Source organism: Gambusia affinis, linkage group LG18, assembly GCF_019740435.1.
Source record: "Gambusia affinis linkage group LG18, SWU_Gaff_1.0, whole genome shotgun sequence".
Lineage (NCBI taxonomy): Eukaryota > Metazoa > Chordata > Actinopteri > Cyprinodontiformes > Poeciliidae > Gambusia > Gambusia affinis.
The window spans coordinates 16,265,133-16,282,852 of record NC_057885.1 but is presented as its reverse complement, the minus strand read 5'-3'; the positions used below and the strand labels follow the sequence as shown (position 1 = coordinate 16,282,852).

General features: G+C 38.3%; 1 protein-coding gene across 4 annotated transcripts; it reads left to right on the top strand.

Moving 5' to 3' along the window:
- Positions 1-387: 387 nt before the first annotated feature.
- Positions 388-13,973, top strand: ccdc149a (coiled-coil domain containing 149a). Of its 4 annotated transcripts, none has more exons than XM_044097375.1 (12): positions 388-578; positions 1,746-1,907; positions 2,181-2,219; positions 2,524-2,631; positions 2,717-2,833; positions 3,362-3,534; positions 3,983-4,055; positions 4,206-4,290; positions 4,885-5,029; positions 5,993-6,069; positions 7,292-7,324; positions 10,859-10,905. In XM_044097375.1, exons 1-12 carry the CDS (start codon positions 528-530, stop codon positions 10,888-10,890), a joined length of 1,095 nt encoding a protein of 364 aa, XP_043953310.1. In that variant the 5' UTR covers positions 388-527; the 3' UTR covers positions 10,891-10,905. The 4 variants fall into 4 exon arrangements, with proteins under 4 accessions (XP_043953310.1, XP_043953308.1, XP_043953306.1 ...); XM_044097373.1 differs by lacking the exons at positions 7,292-7,324; positions 10,859-10,905 and adding exons at positions 11,145-11,237; positions 12,656-13,943 and having other exon boundaries at positions 392-578; positions 2,717-2,761; XM_044097371.1 differs by lacking the exons at positions 7,292-7,324; positions 10,859-10,905 and adding exons at positions 11,145-11,237; positions 12,656-13,934 and having other exon boundaries at positions 395-578.
- The last annotated feature ends 3,747 nt before the right edge of the window (positions 13,974-17,720 follow it).

Here is a 17,720-nt window from a genome sequence, read left to right as displayed (position 1 = left end):
CTAACCCAGTCTTTTCTTAATACTTTAACCAAACTTAATTTCTCTGAATCTAAATAGTAGAGAACAATAGAAATGCAAAAATATTGAGGACCAGGAAAATGGCCTTACTTTCCTCAAATTACCTCCTTTATTAGTAAATATTGCGAAAGTGGTCCTCTACAAGTCATGCATGAATAAAGAAGACAATTATAAAGTCCTGCTTCTTGCGCTTCCAAATCTTTCACTGTACTCTATGCAGTGATGATAAGGTTCAGTCTGCACATTTTACGTTACATTTCATTATGACCTTCGACCCTGCGCCCTAAAAAAATTGCTCTTAAGAAATGAAGAAATCTCCTCGTCTATTGTACTGTGAATAATGAAATTTCCTCCCTTGAGCAAAGCGTCATTTTATTTTGACGGTTCTACCGGAAGTGGTTTCATTTTGACAGCTGAGGCAAAAAGTGACGTTGCAGGATAAACAAACGAAGGAGGAGGCGAGTGAGCGGTGTTCATCCTGTATCCTGACATTTCTTCATTTTACAATAATGCAGTCTTCTAAGAGGAGTGAGAGCGACTGGCAGGGACTAGTCAGCGAGGTAAGAGGAACGATAAACACCGAGAACCGCTGCTTCTGAGACGGGCGGCTCTAACAGATGCTCCTCTTGTCCATATGGAACCAGCAGGTGTGTCTGATGAACAGAGTCATAAACTCGTTACCGACACATAGACTCAGCCGCTAAGGTCTTCACCAAGGCTTTTAGCTATGGCTCAAAATGGCAAATATTTAAAGCCCTATAGCATCCGACAAGGAGTGGGAACACACGGAGCAGATAAATCACAGGTGAAACACACCTGTAGGCCCACCTGGTTATCAGGATGTTTGCTTGTAATTGCTACCTATTTTTATTGCTAAAACACACACACACAAAAAATCTCAATAAGACATTACAATTTGTACTTATTAGCTTAAGTGTTTTATGAATACTTTTGTAAAGCACTTTACATGTCAAACAATTTCTACTTTGCTTCTGCACATTCAGCGTCCGCTGCAATTTGGTTACAAGCAAGATAAGGGTTACTCTGCTGTAGCTTTGGTAAATTTATTATTCCTATTCTTTTTTATTGTTATTAAGTTCACTCTGACGTGTAAATCATCAATGCTCCTAAAATGATGAACTAGAAATGCACTTTATTACATTTCTTTGGTGAATCTGCATAGAAATTCCAAAGATAGCATATTGTGATAGAACATAGCATTTTATAACCTATTTGGTAATACCCAGAGAGCTATCCAAACAACAGGTAAACATTTAAGTTAAACTGAAAGACAATTCAATTCTCATCTCTTGTCAGGCCTGTGCAGAATTTTTTTTCATTAGTTTCCAAAAACATGACTTTTAGGTATTTCTCAATTGTTGCCAGTGGGACTGAACAATAATCAGGAAAACAACCAATTGCAAACTTTTACTTTTTGTTCTTATTATTATTCAGAACAATGTCCCACAAGTTTTATACCCTCATTTGTATTAAAGTATTTCACACAGTAATATTGGAATAATTACTGAATTCTATATAGCACAGCCAGCTTTTTATCTATATAACAAAAGTTTCATATCTAAACTCATTCTTCTTCAGCCCACACAAATTATTGGGTCCATGAATTGAAAGTTATGTCACTTCCTGAAACATAACTTGAAACCTAATCCATTCTTAAGGCATTTTGTAACACCACTTTACCGTTCTCTGTTCATGCCTTGTTTCAGTTCCTGGTGTGTAAACGCAAGTTGGAGAGTAAAAAGGAGGCGTTGCTCATCCTGTCCAAAGAGTTGGACACATGCCAACAGGAGAGAGACCAGTACAAGCTGATGGCCAACCAGCTGAGAGAGCGCCACCAGGGACTGAAGAAGAAGTATAGGGAACTTATTGTGAGTAGTTCAACATGAAGGAAAGAAAATAGAACTGGATAGAAACTTAATATGTATTTTGCTTCTGACTTTAAGGACATTAATAAATACATATCCGACCATTTATCTTGTTGTTGTGGAATTTAGTAAATAAAAATGATTTTGGTCATTCTAATCAACCTAAAATTTGGGACATTTGGTCTGATTTAACTTTGGACAGTGAGGAAAAAGGTGCGTCTTTTAGTTTATTGTATGTAAACTTCTGGTTTCAACTGTAAGTATTTCTCGTTTCAGGATGGGGATCCGTCTTTGCCACCAGAAAAACGTAATCAGGTGAATTACAGTTCACAACCAAGATGATCAAATCTAATTTAAACAAAACTAACTTCTCATTGTTTAACTTTACTTTTCTATACTGATTGTAGTTATGTCACATATGACAACAGAAACTCTTACACAATAATGTTTTGTACAACTTACTTGTATCATCCCATTTTCTGGCAATACTTTTCAGTTAGATCTTAATGAGGAATGCATTTATGTCCCCCAAGAAGGTTTTATTTGTGTATCTGCAAGTATTTGTGAGCAATCAAGTGGCTTTGCATTCATCCACTTTTCCCCTCTCCTCCTTCCTCAGGTGAACCTGGGTCAGCTGTTGAGGGACTCCAGGGACCGAGTGAGGCAGCTCACCGAGGATGTGAAGGACCTCACTCAGAGGCTGGCTGAGGCCCAGGGGGACAACAAGGTGCTCTCACAAAGACCCACCGAAAGAATAAACATGAAGGAGAACACATATGTTGGAAGTAATTGAACTGAATGTGCTCTTGCAGCTGCTGAGGATGACCATCACTCGACAGAGGCTGGGAGACGAAGAGGTGGGGGTCCGACACTTTCCCGCACATGAACGAGAGGACTTGGTTTCTCAGCTAGAAAGAGCAGGGCGACAGGTGACATGTTGTAATTTTATGTTGCATTAACAAAATACATTACTTTTAAAGTTTTATGTGCTTGCATGTTGCTAAGCTCCATTGCAAAAGATGTAAAAAAAAATTATATTGACCGTAATTTTAATTGGTAGACTTTGTTAAACTCTGCCTTTATTTATTTATTTATTTCACTAATAGTCTCATGCTGACTTATAAAATATTAAAGATTGTGACAAAAACACCTGAGACCCCTTGCTGGTAGATATTGTGTATTGGAGTCAAATAAGACATCTTTTCTTTGCCTCTTCCACAGCCATTTACCTCCATTTTAGCTAATAACTTGTCATTATTTGACTATAAATACGCAAGACAAAATTTAATTTAACCGTCAGAGGTTAACTTTTTCTGTCAGATGGCTCCAAGACTACAATTGTAATGCTGGTAAATTCATAGTGTGAGGCTTCTCATTTCCTGAATAATGAAAGTAACTAGTAAAGTCTCGACAAACTGTGCTTCACAGAAACCTTTGACCTTGTCACGTGTTTGTAGATGGAGGAGATGGAGCACGCCATAAAAGCCTTGATGGATGAGTTGCAGGACGTTAAAGCAGAACGCGTCGTGTTCAGGGAGAAGGCTGACCGGCTAAATGTTGAACTAAACCATATTTTAGGAAATCATGAGTCACGCATCATTGATGTGGATGCACTCTGCATGGAAAACAGGTGAATAGAAAACACTGGACATCTTTTATTAAATGGTTTCCACTGTAGGCTTGTAACAATGCGGTTCTCAGTTTGAATCTCGGCCTTGGGCCTTTCTGCATGGAGTTTTCATTTTCTCCCTGTAAATGGGAGGGTTCTCTCTGGGTACCGTCCAAAAAACATGAGATGTCAAAGGTTCCTAAAAGCATGTAGCTATTTTTATGGATGAAACCGAAACCGTACACCACTGTGCAAGTTGACTGTTTTCAAAGCAAAGTATAAACAAATTAGGGATGATTCAAAACCTTGGCACATTAATGTACCTAAACTTTATTATTTCATGTATCGCCTTCTGCCATGTTCAGAATTACCATTTTCCAGGACTTAGAACTGTCACGTCTTGCATATAAAAAGCCTCTAACCATCTGTGCTTTGACGCTGATCACATTTTTAATCGCTTTCACGGTAGGTATTTACACGACCGGCTCTCACAACTACAGGAGGAGGTGAACCTGCTCAAATCAAACATCATGAAGTACAAGGTAAATGCTTCTGTTGAGGGGTTAACGCTAAAACTGTTTTTGTAATCTCCGAAGCCCACAGGATTTCCTGTTTTTATGAAAGAAGTTGAAGAAACTGTGAAGACACTGAAATCATTCATCAAGCTTTGTTGTCTGGTTTCCTCGCCACAGACGGCCCTCGAGAGGAGAAAAAACTCCAGCACATATGGGAGATCAAACAGCGTTCCCCTTACCGGAGTGCTGTCAGCCAAACAAGGTGAAAACACCAACTGTTGAGCTCACTTTAAACACAAGACATAAAACACATCAGAGCCGTTCATCTGGAAAAAAACAAACAAAAAACTGGTGAGACTGTGCCTGTCACCTCGGTTTTATCTCCCAAATTTGATTTGATATCTTCATTGTAAACAGTAAAAGAAACTAGTTTTCCCATCTCAAGATGTGTTTTTACTAAATTATTTAATAACTTATGTTTTACCGATCCTTCAAGCCACCACCTGGACACCAACTGCGTTTTTAATTGTATTCTCAGTGGTGCAGAGTGCCACTGGCAGGGAAATGAGGCTGCCAGGATGACTGACAGTCGCTGGCAGAAGCGGCACAGTGGGTTCTGGAGTTAAAGTTAGAGAGGTGTCACCTAGCAGACAGCTGTTTCTAACACTTTGTCTCTGTCTTACTCTTATCATGCTGTTTCCTTCCTCTCTCATTCTGTCAACATGTTTTCTCTGATGTCTACTCTTAAAAGTTTTGTTGATGCATTATTAGTATATTGTGGCTCCGCTCCTCTGTTTTAGAAAAATTTGGTCCTGTATTTTCCTTCACACTGATGTCATTTTTCTTCCATTTTTAGTCCAGGAGATGCTCTTGGAGGAGCAGGGCTGCAGCTTACCTGCTACACCTCAGTCCATCTCTGACCTAAAGTCGCTGGCCACCGCTCTGTTGGAGACCATCCACGAGAAGAATTTGGTCATCCAACACCAGAGGCACACAAACCGGTACAGCATCTTGCAAAATGTTTTCTTTAACTTTTCCACATTTGTCATTTAGTGAGCTTGAACTGCAACATTTTATTGGAGCTTTAAATGATAGACCAACCCAAGATGGAGCATAATATTGATGTAGAGGGAAACCAGTACATTCTTAATGTGTTAATGAAAGCTTTATAAACTAAAATATACTGAAAAGTTTGCCATGCACTTCTATTTATTGACTAATCATACAACTTGACAAAATTGCTCCAGTTCTGTCAGTGAGTAGAGTGTTTGGAAAAAGAGTTTTTTGGTAGAGATTCTCAGTTTTGGTATGAACTTTGACTAGGCCATTTAATACACAAATATGCTTTGATCTAAACAACCTGCACTTCTGTTTAGCTTGTCTATCTAGCATGATGCTGCCACCACCACGTTTCACCATCTGGAGGGTTTATTCAAAGCGATATACATTGTTAGGTTTCCTCCATTTTGTATTTAGGTTAAAATGTTTTGGTTTCTACTGACCAGAGCATTTTCTTGCATGTGTTTTTGGTTGTTGGTGAACATTAAAAATTACTTCTTATTATTTTCTTTTAACTATGGCAGAGGTGCTCAAGTCCAGTCCGTGAGAGATGCTACCCTGCAACCTTTAGATGCATTTTTGCACCAACACATGTTTCAACTGCATGAATTTCCTCATCAGCAGTCATTCAGCTCTGTATTATTTTACAACCTAACCTTACTTTAGATAATTTGTTGCATGCACTTGATTTTATGTCTTGATATTTCAATAAGGAATTCTGCATACAAAGGCATGCCACACTTTTCAGATTCGGTCTTGCCATTTTACTTCCAACACCACCACCTGACACACTTCAGTATTCACTGTTACATGAGCTCTCCTCCTCAAAGACAAACACTCGGATAAGACAGACAAACACAGACTAAGCATGTATAGAAATCTTACCTCTTATTTCTGTTCTGCAGGATCCTGGGAAACAGAGTTGCAGATTTGGAGAGGAAGTTAAAAACCTTGGAAGTCTCAGGATTGTGGAGTTTACCAGGTGAGTTAAAAAAAACCCCATAGGAAATAGATTATACTGTAGTAAATACTGATAACCTGAAATAATCCCCAGATAGTGAGCGTTAGGAGCAATCCAGTTCCACTATTTTTACTGTTGTTACAAAAATTTATGTCTTTGTTGCCAGTTTGGAATTTAGCCCAAATTTGTACATTTTCAAGTGTATTTAATTGTCAAACTCAGGCTCTTTTTGTATCAATTTCTGTGTTTGCTAAGACAGGCAACACTGAGAACACAGAGTCTCTACCACACCATGAGCAAACACAGCTGTGTGACTGTTCATGCTTATCGTGTGTATTAACCTGAGCTCAACAGATCTGGCACCACTACTGACAGTGGACACAACACTTTCTTTCACAAAAAAGAGGAGAAAATAATTTTTTTCTACATATTTCACTATGGGGTCATGAACTGTATCATTAGATTCATTTTAAGGTTTTTTTTTATTTTTATTTTTTACACATATTTAGCAGAGGTGACAATGAAGGTGGAGGGAGCAGCTGTTATCTTGTTTGTAATGTTATCACCTGAATAGAAGTAGACATGCTCAGTTAGATTTATACAAGTAACTTTTTATGTAACATAAATAAATAAATACTTTTTGTAGTATTTCTATGAAACTGTGCTTCTTGCTTTGTTTTGAGTAATGTTATTTTGAAGTATAGCTACTATTGAGTAAAATTTCTAGCTACAGTGAGTAACTTTATTGCATGAAGAACAAACATTTTACCACACTTATAGTTTATGTTAATGTAATACCTCTTGTTTATACTCAAGCTTTGTTATTCTAAATGTTTTATTTCTATTTGCTGAACCTGTTGTGCAATTTACGTATTTTATGTAACATGTTTTTACTAGTTCATTGGATGACTAGTTTACTTTTACTATGCAAGTCGGTGCACCCAAAAATAATTAGGTATGAGGTCAAAATAACATTTCCAAAAAATGCAGGTTTACACAGGAAACCAGTGTATTGTAATAAAAAAAGCGTATTGTTTTTGTTATTATTAGTTTGCCTGTTGTTCTTTTGTGTGTGAAAAATATACATTAGTTAACTCTAAATACCCAAGTATTCTGCATGCCACATATCTTCTGCTGAGGTGTATATACATGTACGTCCACTCTTCTTCTATTAACTATAACATGAAGGTTTTGTATTTACAACGTTGTACCTATCTGTCTCTCCCCTCTGGCTGCGTCTCAGGCTTGACCTACCACGTATCTGTGGGAATTGGGAGTATGTATTCCTTCTGCCCCACTTAGCCCATCCATGCCCCCCTCCTCTGTATGTCATGCCAGAACAAATCTGGGCAGATGCCCAGAAAACATGCCACCTCGTACCCGCCTTTTACCATGTGTCGACTTCATTGACCACCAGCTCGTGTGTTTGTTCATGATGCCATTGACACAACCAGACCACCTCATCAACGCACACAGTTAGTATTGATCCAGCTGGCCTGGTACATATTATAGATGGGGGTGAAGGAGATGGAAGAAAAGTGCTAGCAAAATTATTCATGCTTTCAGATTAGTCACAAACCCTAATATATATTTGTGGGATTTTATCACATAGGCTACTCAAAGTAGTTTGTATTTGTGTACAGAAAAAGTAAATTTAAAAAACATTATTTTGTAAAAATATGAAAAAACAAAAGTTTCACGTGTTGTTCATGGCATGTGGTCAACTGGGAACAAGATTTATAATGGCTTTAATTTAGGGTATGCTTTCTTGTTGCCACTTCCATGATCCTGACTAATGCTCTCTTTGCCCGACCTGCTAAGTTTGATGGATGGCCATGCATACTGCATACTATTAAAATTTTTGGACGGATTTGTACAATTCATAATCAAAGGCATGCCACACTTTTCAGATATTTATTTGTTCATTTTATATATATTTTTTTAAATTATTCATTATTTTACGATGAACTTGTGACTTCCTCCTGTTGTACCTCATCAGTGGATCAATGGCTGGATGAGTTTCACTTCCACTTAAAAATATTGCCTCATTTTGTGTTGGTCCATCATTTAAAGTATAATGAGGTTGGGGTGAGGAGAAATAATAATAATAATAATAATAATAATAATAAAAAAGATTAAGGGATGTGAAGATTTCTGAAATCCAGTTTATTTCTTATGTTGAGGTTCACCAGACACTTTACAAAATACAGTTTTAAAGATTCTTTAATATTTAAGTTATTATTAACAGTTTGTTTAGGGATTTATAGCCTTTTTGTGAACAAAGTAGTGCCATTATATTCAGCTGAAATAAAAGAAAAACTTTAGGATACAGAAATAAGAATATAGAACTGAAAGTCAATCCTCAAGCTTTTTAATTCCTGTAAACAAAAATGTTGCGCATTATCTAAAGTAACATTCCTAATCAAATGGTCTGTGTAAATCCAAGAGACCAAACCTCTTCACAAGAAAAACACTTCCTCTTTTTTTCCACTGGAGGGCGATGTTACACTATCTACCAACCAGTCTGAAAGGTGGAGGGGCTGTGGCTGGCTGGAGGTGTGCTGTCATGAGACCGTCATTCTCTTCGCCATAAAACTGACAAGCATCCATTACTGAAAATGATTGCCCACATTACAAACACATTTAGGGGAATGTGCCGTTATTAGGGAATTTGTAGGCGAGGGCCCAGAGTGCCTGATGAGCACGCTGTCCACCACAGTTAGGGAGACAAGGATATAGAGAAAGAGAGGCGAGTGTCTGTGGCCTTCATTTGATAGGACGTCGGGCTGATGGATACTAGAGCCAAACAGGATAGGATGGAGGGCCTTGGCTGCCTACCTGAAGCTCGGAGAGCACGGGAAGTGACTACATTGTCTACGGATGAGAGAGGGCAGAAAACAATAACAATCACATCGATGTAGTGAGTTAGATGAAGTTGAGATTGATGGGCTCTCACAGTCCGCCCTAACTTCATGCTAAATAAGTGCAAGCTGAACTGTAACGCTGCAAATGGAAGCCTTGAAGGGTGTGTCAGGCTACAGACTGCACCTTCAAAGCTTTATTTTATCCTACTGACAGACTTCAGCTGCTTAAGTGACTCATTTTAACTGAAAAAGATGTTTCACAGCTACAAAGGACTGCATTCTAGACTACCTAAATGAGCTCATTTATCTTTCTTTAGCTTTCAGTATTTTATTATAAATATGACTTTTTGAGGTTTCACATTATTATAACATTTATTTATTGCGGGATAAAGGTATGAGTAAGTACTGAATTTGATCATTATTGGACAGATAAAACTAATTGTCCTTCCTCCTATGGACACGGTTTAGTCTAGGTTACAAGCGTGGAACAGATAGTATCTTCCTGTGACGCTCTTTGGATGCAGCCTAGCACAACAGACTAATGACTAAACTTGCACTACTTTATTAAAACCAGCTTGAAGACCTTAAAGGGTCTTCTAGGGTGAATCAAGAAGGCGTTGCGCTCACCTTTACAGGTGATGGAGGTTGCTGTTTTGAGCATGCATGGCATGACAATAACTGTGCTGAGAAACAGATATTGAACTCAAGTAAAAATGTCTAAATCTAGAAAGTTTCTGCTTGATTTTAAAGACAAATATTTACCATTAGGGCATTTTCTGTCTCTATTGACTGTTTTCACCAGCAAAATATACAAAAAATCAATGTAATTTTTTTATTTCAAATTATTTTAGATTTGTTGAGTTGTTCTGAATCTTTACCCATTATGCTTTGTCAGAGAATAATTGTGAAAAGACTATCTATTGGAAAGAATCACCTTTGAATAATTGCCTTTTTTAAAATGAGGAAGCCTTTAGTGTTCATTCATATTGCATTCTGCAGCAAAATAGCTCCAGTGTTTTCTCACCATTGTTGGCAATTAGCATTTTGTCCTATAAGATGTCACTTTAAAGGTCACATTTTGCCTTTTGTGTTTTTTTTTTTCTTTTTTCTCCTTGTTACAGAAAAACCTCCCAAAACCCTGAGTTAATGGTGTTATTCTCTCCCTATGAAAACAGAGCAGCTGAGCCGCCTTGTTTTGTGGCCCAGGCTTTTCTTCCATTATTTGTTTACATCAACATGCAACAGATTTGCATAATGCCTGCCTTCTGGCTATGTTGGCACAACTCTAACAAAGAAAAAAAAAAGTTGCCCTTCATCATTTTTAACCAATCTGAGCAAAGTTTTTGGAAATGGGGCCAAGAAAAACACAACTTGTAGTTTATTTTTTGCCATACTGTGACAAGCAGTTCTGTAATAATAGAAGAGTGGAGAAGTACTAAGTTTTTTTTTAATAATACTAAAAATGTACACAAACCTATTCTAGTAGAGCCTTAATTTGAAACTGGCATGGCACTGACTGGTTTTCTATAATCCTTCCATCAACTCTTACCAACTTTCCTTTCAAGTCTGGGGAGAATGACCCTCAAAGCATGACTCTGCCACCACCATGTTTCATCCTGGGTGTTTTCAGGGTGATGTGGACGTTGAAACGTTTTGATCTCAGACACAATTTCAGCACACATGGTCTCATTCACTGTTTTAAGATCACATTGCAACATGCATTCATAACAATGTTCCCTTTTCACCACTTATTTCCCATGCATCGTCACTCTGTTGTTGCATCTGTTTTTTGATTTAATTTTTTTTAACCTCGCAGTAGAAATAGTTTGACTTTTACCAGCTCATAGTTTCTGTAAAAGAACTACACACATGCATACTTCTGCGCTTGTGTTTACGTGCATATACAAGGGTGTTTATATTTATAACGTCTGGATTATGGTGTACAGTCTTTTTCGAGGAGCATATGGTGTCAGCCTAAAAGGCGTGCAGCCATCACTAATGAAGACGGATGACAGGGAGCTGAATCCTCTTTCTGTGAGCGCTGCACTGCATACGTGAGTGCATGTTTGTATGCTGCGTGGTTAAGGGGGCTGGGGGGAGCCTTAAATGTGCTTCATCCATTCCATCATGTCTTAAAAGCCACTACCTGCTTAGTGTTTTTTTTCTGCCGTCGTGTTGGATGCGAGAGTAACTGAGGTCGGCGGTGTTTCTGTTTTGCGACTCGTCTTACAGGAACCAGGGACAATATGGTACTAAATGAAAATCTCCAGCCAGAGCTTCCTCCAATGTGTGCCACGTCTTTGCCAAACACGCAGCCCCTCAAAGGTGAGTGTGTAACTGTGTGTACCTTCTTACTGATGAGAATCCCCATCCCTGCCATTAACACAGCAATTAGCCACCATGTGGAGAAACACTCCTCTCTGTCTCCCATGTTTAACCCCAGACCTTCCCCTTCCCGCCTCTGCTCCTCTCTGCCTCTTATTGGTGCAAGCTGCCCAAATGCCATGGCATTTTGGAAATGTGAAGCGAATTCTCGCCCACTGACATTCAAAAACTTCTGCCATGTTCTCTTTTAAGAGAGGGTGGAGAGGATGCCATAAATATGGATGCCACTTCCAGTAATGTTGCTGGGGTTTCTTTTTTGTTTGTTTCTTGTTTTTTTTCTTTTTTCTTGCTGTTTCGACCTCTGAGAGTGTGTATAAAATGTGGCTGGGACTGTGCGTGCAGTCTTTAACCTTTTTGCCTGAACATCCACAAATATGGGTCAGTGAGCCCCTAAGAGAGGGATTTTCGGGGAAGAGGCAGAACTAAGCTGTTGCTATTACTCAGACGGAGGCGTCATACTTGTTTCAACTCCACCTGTCTGGGGCACTGCTGCTAAATTTAGCCTGATTCAGTCACATACTGTGTCTTACTTATTGATTTATTCCCACCGTCGAACTTGTTCACATTTTGTCAAATAGCAATCACAAATTAGTGTATTTTAGGGAAGTTTTGTGTGATAGGCAAACACAAAGTAATAATTAGAAAGGTAAAATGGTTGGTTTGTAAGAAAATATTAGTAGACAAACAGCATAATGAAAACCTAGAAACATAGGAAACCAGTCGGGGAGAAAGTTGAGCAGATGTTTAACAGGATTAGGTTATAAAATTATACCCCAAGTTAAAACAATGTCCCATAAATATAAATACATGCCCCACTTTTTAGAGCGTTATTGGTAAAACAATTTTTGAAAATCACCAATTCTTTTGCTTCTACTTGCCTTCTACAATAACTTACTATTTTGTCACTGTCTCCCATAAAAGCTCAATAAAATTCCCATATTTTTGTGATTGACATGTCAAAAAATCTGAAAAAGTTCAAGTGTCGTGAATATTTTTGTCAGGGATCATATGAAACTCAATTTTAAACAAGTATCAGTGATAAATTGACAATTTTACTTTTTTTTTTTTTACTTATTTTTTTTGTGTTTAGCACATTATGGACTTGGTTTTGAAAGTAAAAATGTGTGTAAAACTAAGCTTTAGTTACACAGAAAACAGAATTTGAAAAGATGCAGTACAATGTTGTTTTGATGTGTGGTGCCATTAGTTTTAATGCGCAGATGATCTCCCTCATGAACACCATCAGGGCAAATTGAAGCAAAAGTGTTTGTTTTCTGATCTCGGCTTTGGCTGCAGCTCAAGTGAGCAATTACAATGACCAATCACCTCATTTTTTCTTCTTCTCCCTCTTCTGTCAGATGACAGAAGTTCACATGAATCATCTTGGGAATGCCGCACCGCTGGCAGTGACCTTGGCACAGATGGCGCCAGCAGGGAAGACGCACCTGCACTGCTCAGCAGCGCGGATCCTTTCGCAGGCGTGGAGACGGATGGGATTGACGGGAGAGAGGGAGAAATCATGACCCTGAGAGACGATTCAGAGCCGGAGGATGAACGGAGTCCGGTGGAGGAGGCAGGGCGCGAAGAGGAGGGAGCCGAGGATGAGGAGCTGGGTTCCTCTGTGGAGGAAGGGGAGGAAGCCGCTCTGGCACTGGATCTCCGTCTGACTGAAACGAAGCTTCAGTGGCTTTCCATCGCACAGACTTCTGTCAGATATTCAGAGGTTTCCTGCCAGGACAGGGAGTCCAATGATGCACTTGAACATGAAGAAACCTCGGCATCGATTCCAAAGAGTCAGGCCACAGAGGGACAGAGTAACACTGAGTGGGACATTCACTGTCCATCTGCACCTGGCATGATCTAATGTCATGAAAAGACGGGGAAAAACTTCTCTAATAAAACTTCGTCGTTATTGATGATTACATTAATCATCCCTAGTTGGATTCCCACTGCTTAGCCTCTGCTCATTAACTTCCTTCCACACTGAGCAGCTCACTTTCAGTCAATAAAACAGAGAAAACACCCCCCACCCCCCTAGATGCTGCTGACAAAGCCAGAGGTACACTCTGCATCTAGACTAACTTGTGTTGCTCTAAAGCAAAAAATCTTCCAATCAGTAGAGCTGCAAACTCGATGCCCTGCAGAAAACATAACAAGTGATCAGCTTTTGTATCCTATATTCTCTTGTTGCGATACCTTGTGAGGAGATAATCCCAGTTGTTTGCGTTATTTTTATCAAAGCTAAGGAATGTGCAGCATTTTTGAGGGGGGTTTCTTCCAAAAGTGATTTCAAATTGGTGAAGTGCCAAAATTTGAACTATATGTGTGATAGATGCTTTTGAATTCATCGTTTCACCTTAATACTATTAATATTTGTTTGTCTAAATCTTGCCTATTTTTTTGATGTATTTGGATGTGCCTTATGTGTCAAAATATTTAATATTTATAAATATAAATTTATAAAAAGCTGCCATATTGTTTGGTTGCACTCATTTGCAGTACAGAAAGTTGGGATCTATTTGTTCTATTGTTTTTGTTTCCTTATTAAAAAATATATTAATCTCAAGCCAAACATACTTTAACAAATAACATGGAGGAAGAACAGTCTTTGAAACCCACAGGTTGTTATTGCACACAACCCAGTATTCACTAATGACCCATTAAAAGCAATTTCAAAGAAATATGATTAATGTATACATTGAAAAATATATTCTCCTAAAAGAAAGATAAAAGGTTGTATGTCTCAATCCAACCTTGTCATAACAAGGCATTTAAAAAAAAAAAAAAACAAAACTGTTTGAAAGCATAAAAAACATGAAAGCACAATGAAGGCAACATTATGCTGTAGGGATTGTCTTCTTGGAACTTGAGGGTGACAGTTTGACCTTCCTGTTCTTCACATCTTTATTTTTAAATTTTTTTGTTTTGTTTTTTAGTTTGGCATTATATATATGCATTAAAATATTGACTCTACTTTTTTTTCCTTTTTAAAATTTTTTATAAAGGTCATCAATAATTGTGCAGAGTGCTAAAGCTGAGGTCCAAATTGCTCTCCAATACCCAAAAGCGTTAATTTTTTTTAATAAACATTTGATTTAATTGACTCTTAGCCTCGAGAGGAAAATGTTTTCTTCTTTCAATTCTCTTTCTTGTGAATGAATAAATTGCACACTTCATGTAGAGCATCAATTTTATCACGTTTTAAACTAAACATGCAGTAGAACTTCTTCAAAACAGCAGAAGTTTTCCTGTCAAAAAAAAAAAAGTTGAATCCATAAACACACCCGGGTCGTCTTGTGGCCAAAGTCCAGAGCGCAGTGTGTTTTGGGAAATCAGCAGTGAGTCCCACTCCTACATGCAGGTGACAGCTGGCCTCTCCAGGCAAACGCAGCATCAAACCCAGAATGCATGAACTGCTTATTCTGCAGGAGGCCGCTTGCTATTTTTAATCACCAATATAAAATAGAGGCGAGGGAAAAAGAGGGAATTCAGCTTTGGAGTGGGGTGGAGAAGAGTTGGGGGGAGCGTAGCACGTACACAGCATGGGACCTGTGCCATGCAGCTGATTTGGCAATCTGCACCAAGGCTTTTTTCTTTTTTTTTATTTTTTATTTTGTTCCAGCTTTAAGTCTGTCACCCAGATGGGAGCTGAACTAATAAATTTAGATGATAGCAGCTTGCCATTAAATTTCTCTGAAGTAATTGCCTAGTTTTTGATTGTTTGCATGCATATGAATGATAGGAGGAAGCCAGTTTGCTGGAAAATACATTTTTAGCAAGCTACATGGTCTGATGCAGTGAATATGTGATTGTGGATTTTGGCCAAATATCGGTGCTTTTGTCAAGTGAGGTCTGTTATATCCTGCCTGCTATGTGGAAACATTTCAGCTCATTCAAAATCTATAACGGAATCTGACTAAAATCCTTTTAAAGAGTTGCTCCACAGCCGGACAAATGTCAACACTAGTGTCTACCAAGGTATTTCAGTCCAAAGATATTTAGATTATACTTCCTCTGAGAGGTTTGCAAACACTAATATGCATAAATGTGTGGCTGAGTTTGAGATTTCCCTCTGATTCAATATAGCTTCTCTTTAATTCATACTTGTTTGTAATTGTACTAGCATACATTTATCAAAATTGATGTTTGGGTAAATGTGCCTCAGCAAGTTTCCCTTCGTGTAGCCATCAACTAGCTGCTGGCATAATTCAACCACTGTTTTCAAGATAAGCAAACGAAAAGGAACACCTATCTAGTGCGAGGTTTTTTGCCGGACGGCAGTCTTGATCGAGAGCGATGGCGCTTCCATCGCTGAAATAGTAAATCTGAATGCAAGCTGCATTCAGATTTAAATGCCTTAAGTTATAGTTACTATCCTACCTTGACAACCAGCAGAAAATGCATCCTAAATATTCTGATCTCTGAAATCAGTTTAACCCTGAAAATCTCCTGCTGGAAATAGGCTGAGGCATCTGTAGCCAGTGTCCCATCACTGATGTCACATCAATAGGTCTTGTCAGCTCTTATCACACTGACCCACCTTCTCCAATCTTAATAGCGATCTGACTGTACGGCACGGACATGTGCTGACCTCCAGCGTGGCCTCTCAGCTTATCGGCCGGCCACAAGCGCTTGCTCCACCAACGTCCCCAGCATGGGACGGATGTCCTGCGGCTGCAGTCAGATTTAGTTTTGGCAACAGGAAGTGTGGCGAGCAGTCGATTGTGACGAAGAATAAAGAACCAGAAACCCTGAGACAAAAATGTGTAATTTATGATAAGTAATATCTGATTCTTGTGTTGTTTCCTAAATGTTTGAGTATCTATTTTTGAAACTGTAAAAAGTCACATTTTACTGTCATGTTGGTCTGACAAAGGAGTTCAACTACCACTTCAACGTTATTCCCATTCAAAGCTGAGCCTTTTTATGGCTGGTGTTACATTCGGTGTCAAGATGTATTCTCAATGTCCAACTTTGAGTAAGAATAACAAAATAGGGTGTGGCGTAATGTGGGTGTCGGGCAAGGGGTGGGACATTGAATTGAAATCCTGCTACAGATAATCCACTGGATTTAAATCTGGACCATATTTTAACACATGAGTATTCTTTCTATTTTACTGTATATACAGCTGTGTGCAGTGTTGTTGTCCTGCAAACAGCCTCGAGCCTTTTGGAGCCTCTGATAGGTGTCTTCTTCACTAACTGTCCTGCATTTAGCTTCTTCCATTTGCCTCACCTTGTGTGTTTAGAACAAATGTGAGAACTGCAGTGTCAGAAAAGAAGACGGGAGAGAAAGAAAATCACACACAACTAAAATGCCGTCAGGAAATAGTAACAGTTTCTGATGCCTGGTGAGATGTTGCAATAGTCATCCTCTGTAGATCAGATTTCCTTATTCTTAACAGATGCAAGCTTTCAAACGGTCAAAAATAGAACAAAATAACACCCTTTTAGCTTTGCTTTCTGAATTTTATTTTTTTTTATCAGTTTGCATTCATGTGATTAGTACCTAATCCATTCTCTTACTGCAAGCTCTGCCTGGCACAGCTATTTCACAGATAATTGGAGATGCATTTAACAGCCTGTGACAAAGAGACAGACTCCAAAGTGGGAAATTCACAGCATCCTAAAATATCCTGAATATTAGAGCATGATGACTTTGTTGTGACTCTCACTTCTTCTTAATCATCCCCATCAATCTCCCAACAATAGGAAATGAACTGCTTGTTCACTTTTATTCAGCCCGTGAGGAGTGTCTGAGCTGTGTAATTATCTGTGTCAATAGCAATGATTGTTTGTTTTGACAGGTTATTCTTCACATTATAATTTTAGACACTGGAAGTAGGACTTGAAGCTCTTCAAGGCTACGTTTTAAGAAAAAATTACATCAAGAAGTTTGTCATTTGGGTAGGAGCTGCTTTAACATATTTATTTTCCAAAAATTCAGCACATTGGACACATTAAATATGACAAACTGAGCAGCATCCTTTAAAATTACCTTCTGTAAATCCTTATGAGTTGCATCAGTTGAAAATATGTAGCTTGCTTTGACTGACTGAAAATATGAATTTCATACATATTTTATTCTTGAAAAATTGTTGAATTATGAACAATATTTCATATTATGAACAGAATTTGATCATTCACATTGCACTTTTTTCATAACTTATATGAGCATGGTCTTAGTAGCATAAATGTGACACCATCAGTTATTTAATTATGCTCACCTTAGGCATGAATTATAACAATTTTAGTAGTTGTTTTTTTTTCCATTGATTAAACTGAATAATTTTTTCGTTGGGTTAAATGTTCAGAAAACATATAACTCCTGTGACTTTCGAAAGCAAGTAATGGGTGCACAGTTGTACATTTTTAGAGGCATTTGATCTAATCCATACATGGTCAAAATTGCACATAGAGAAT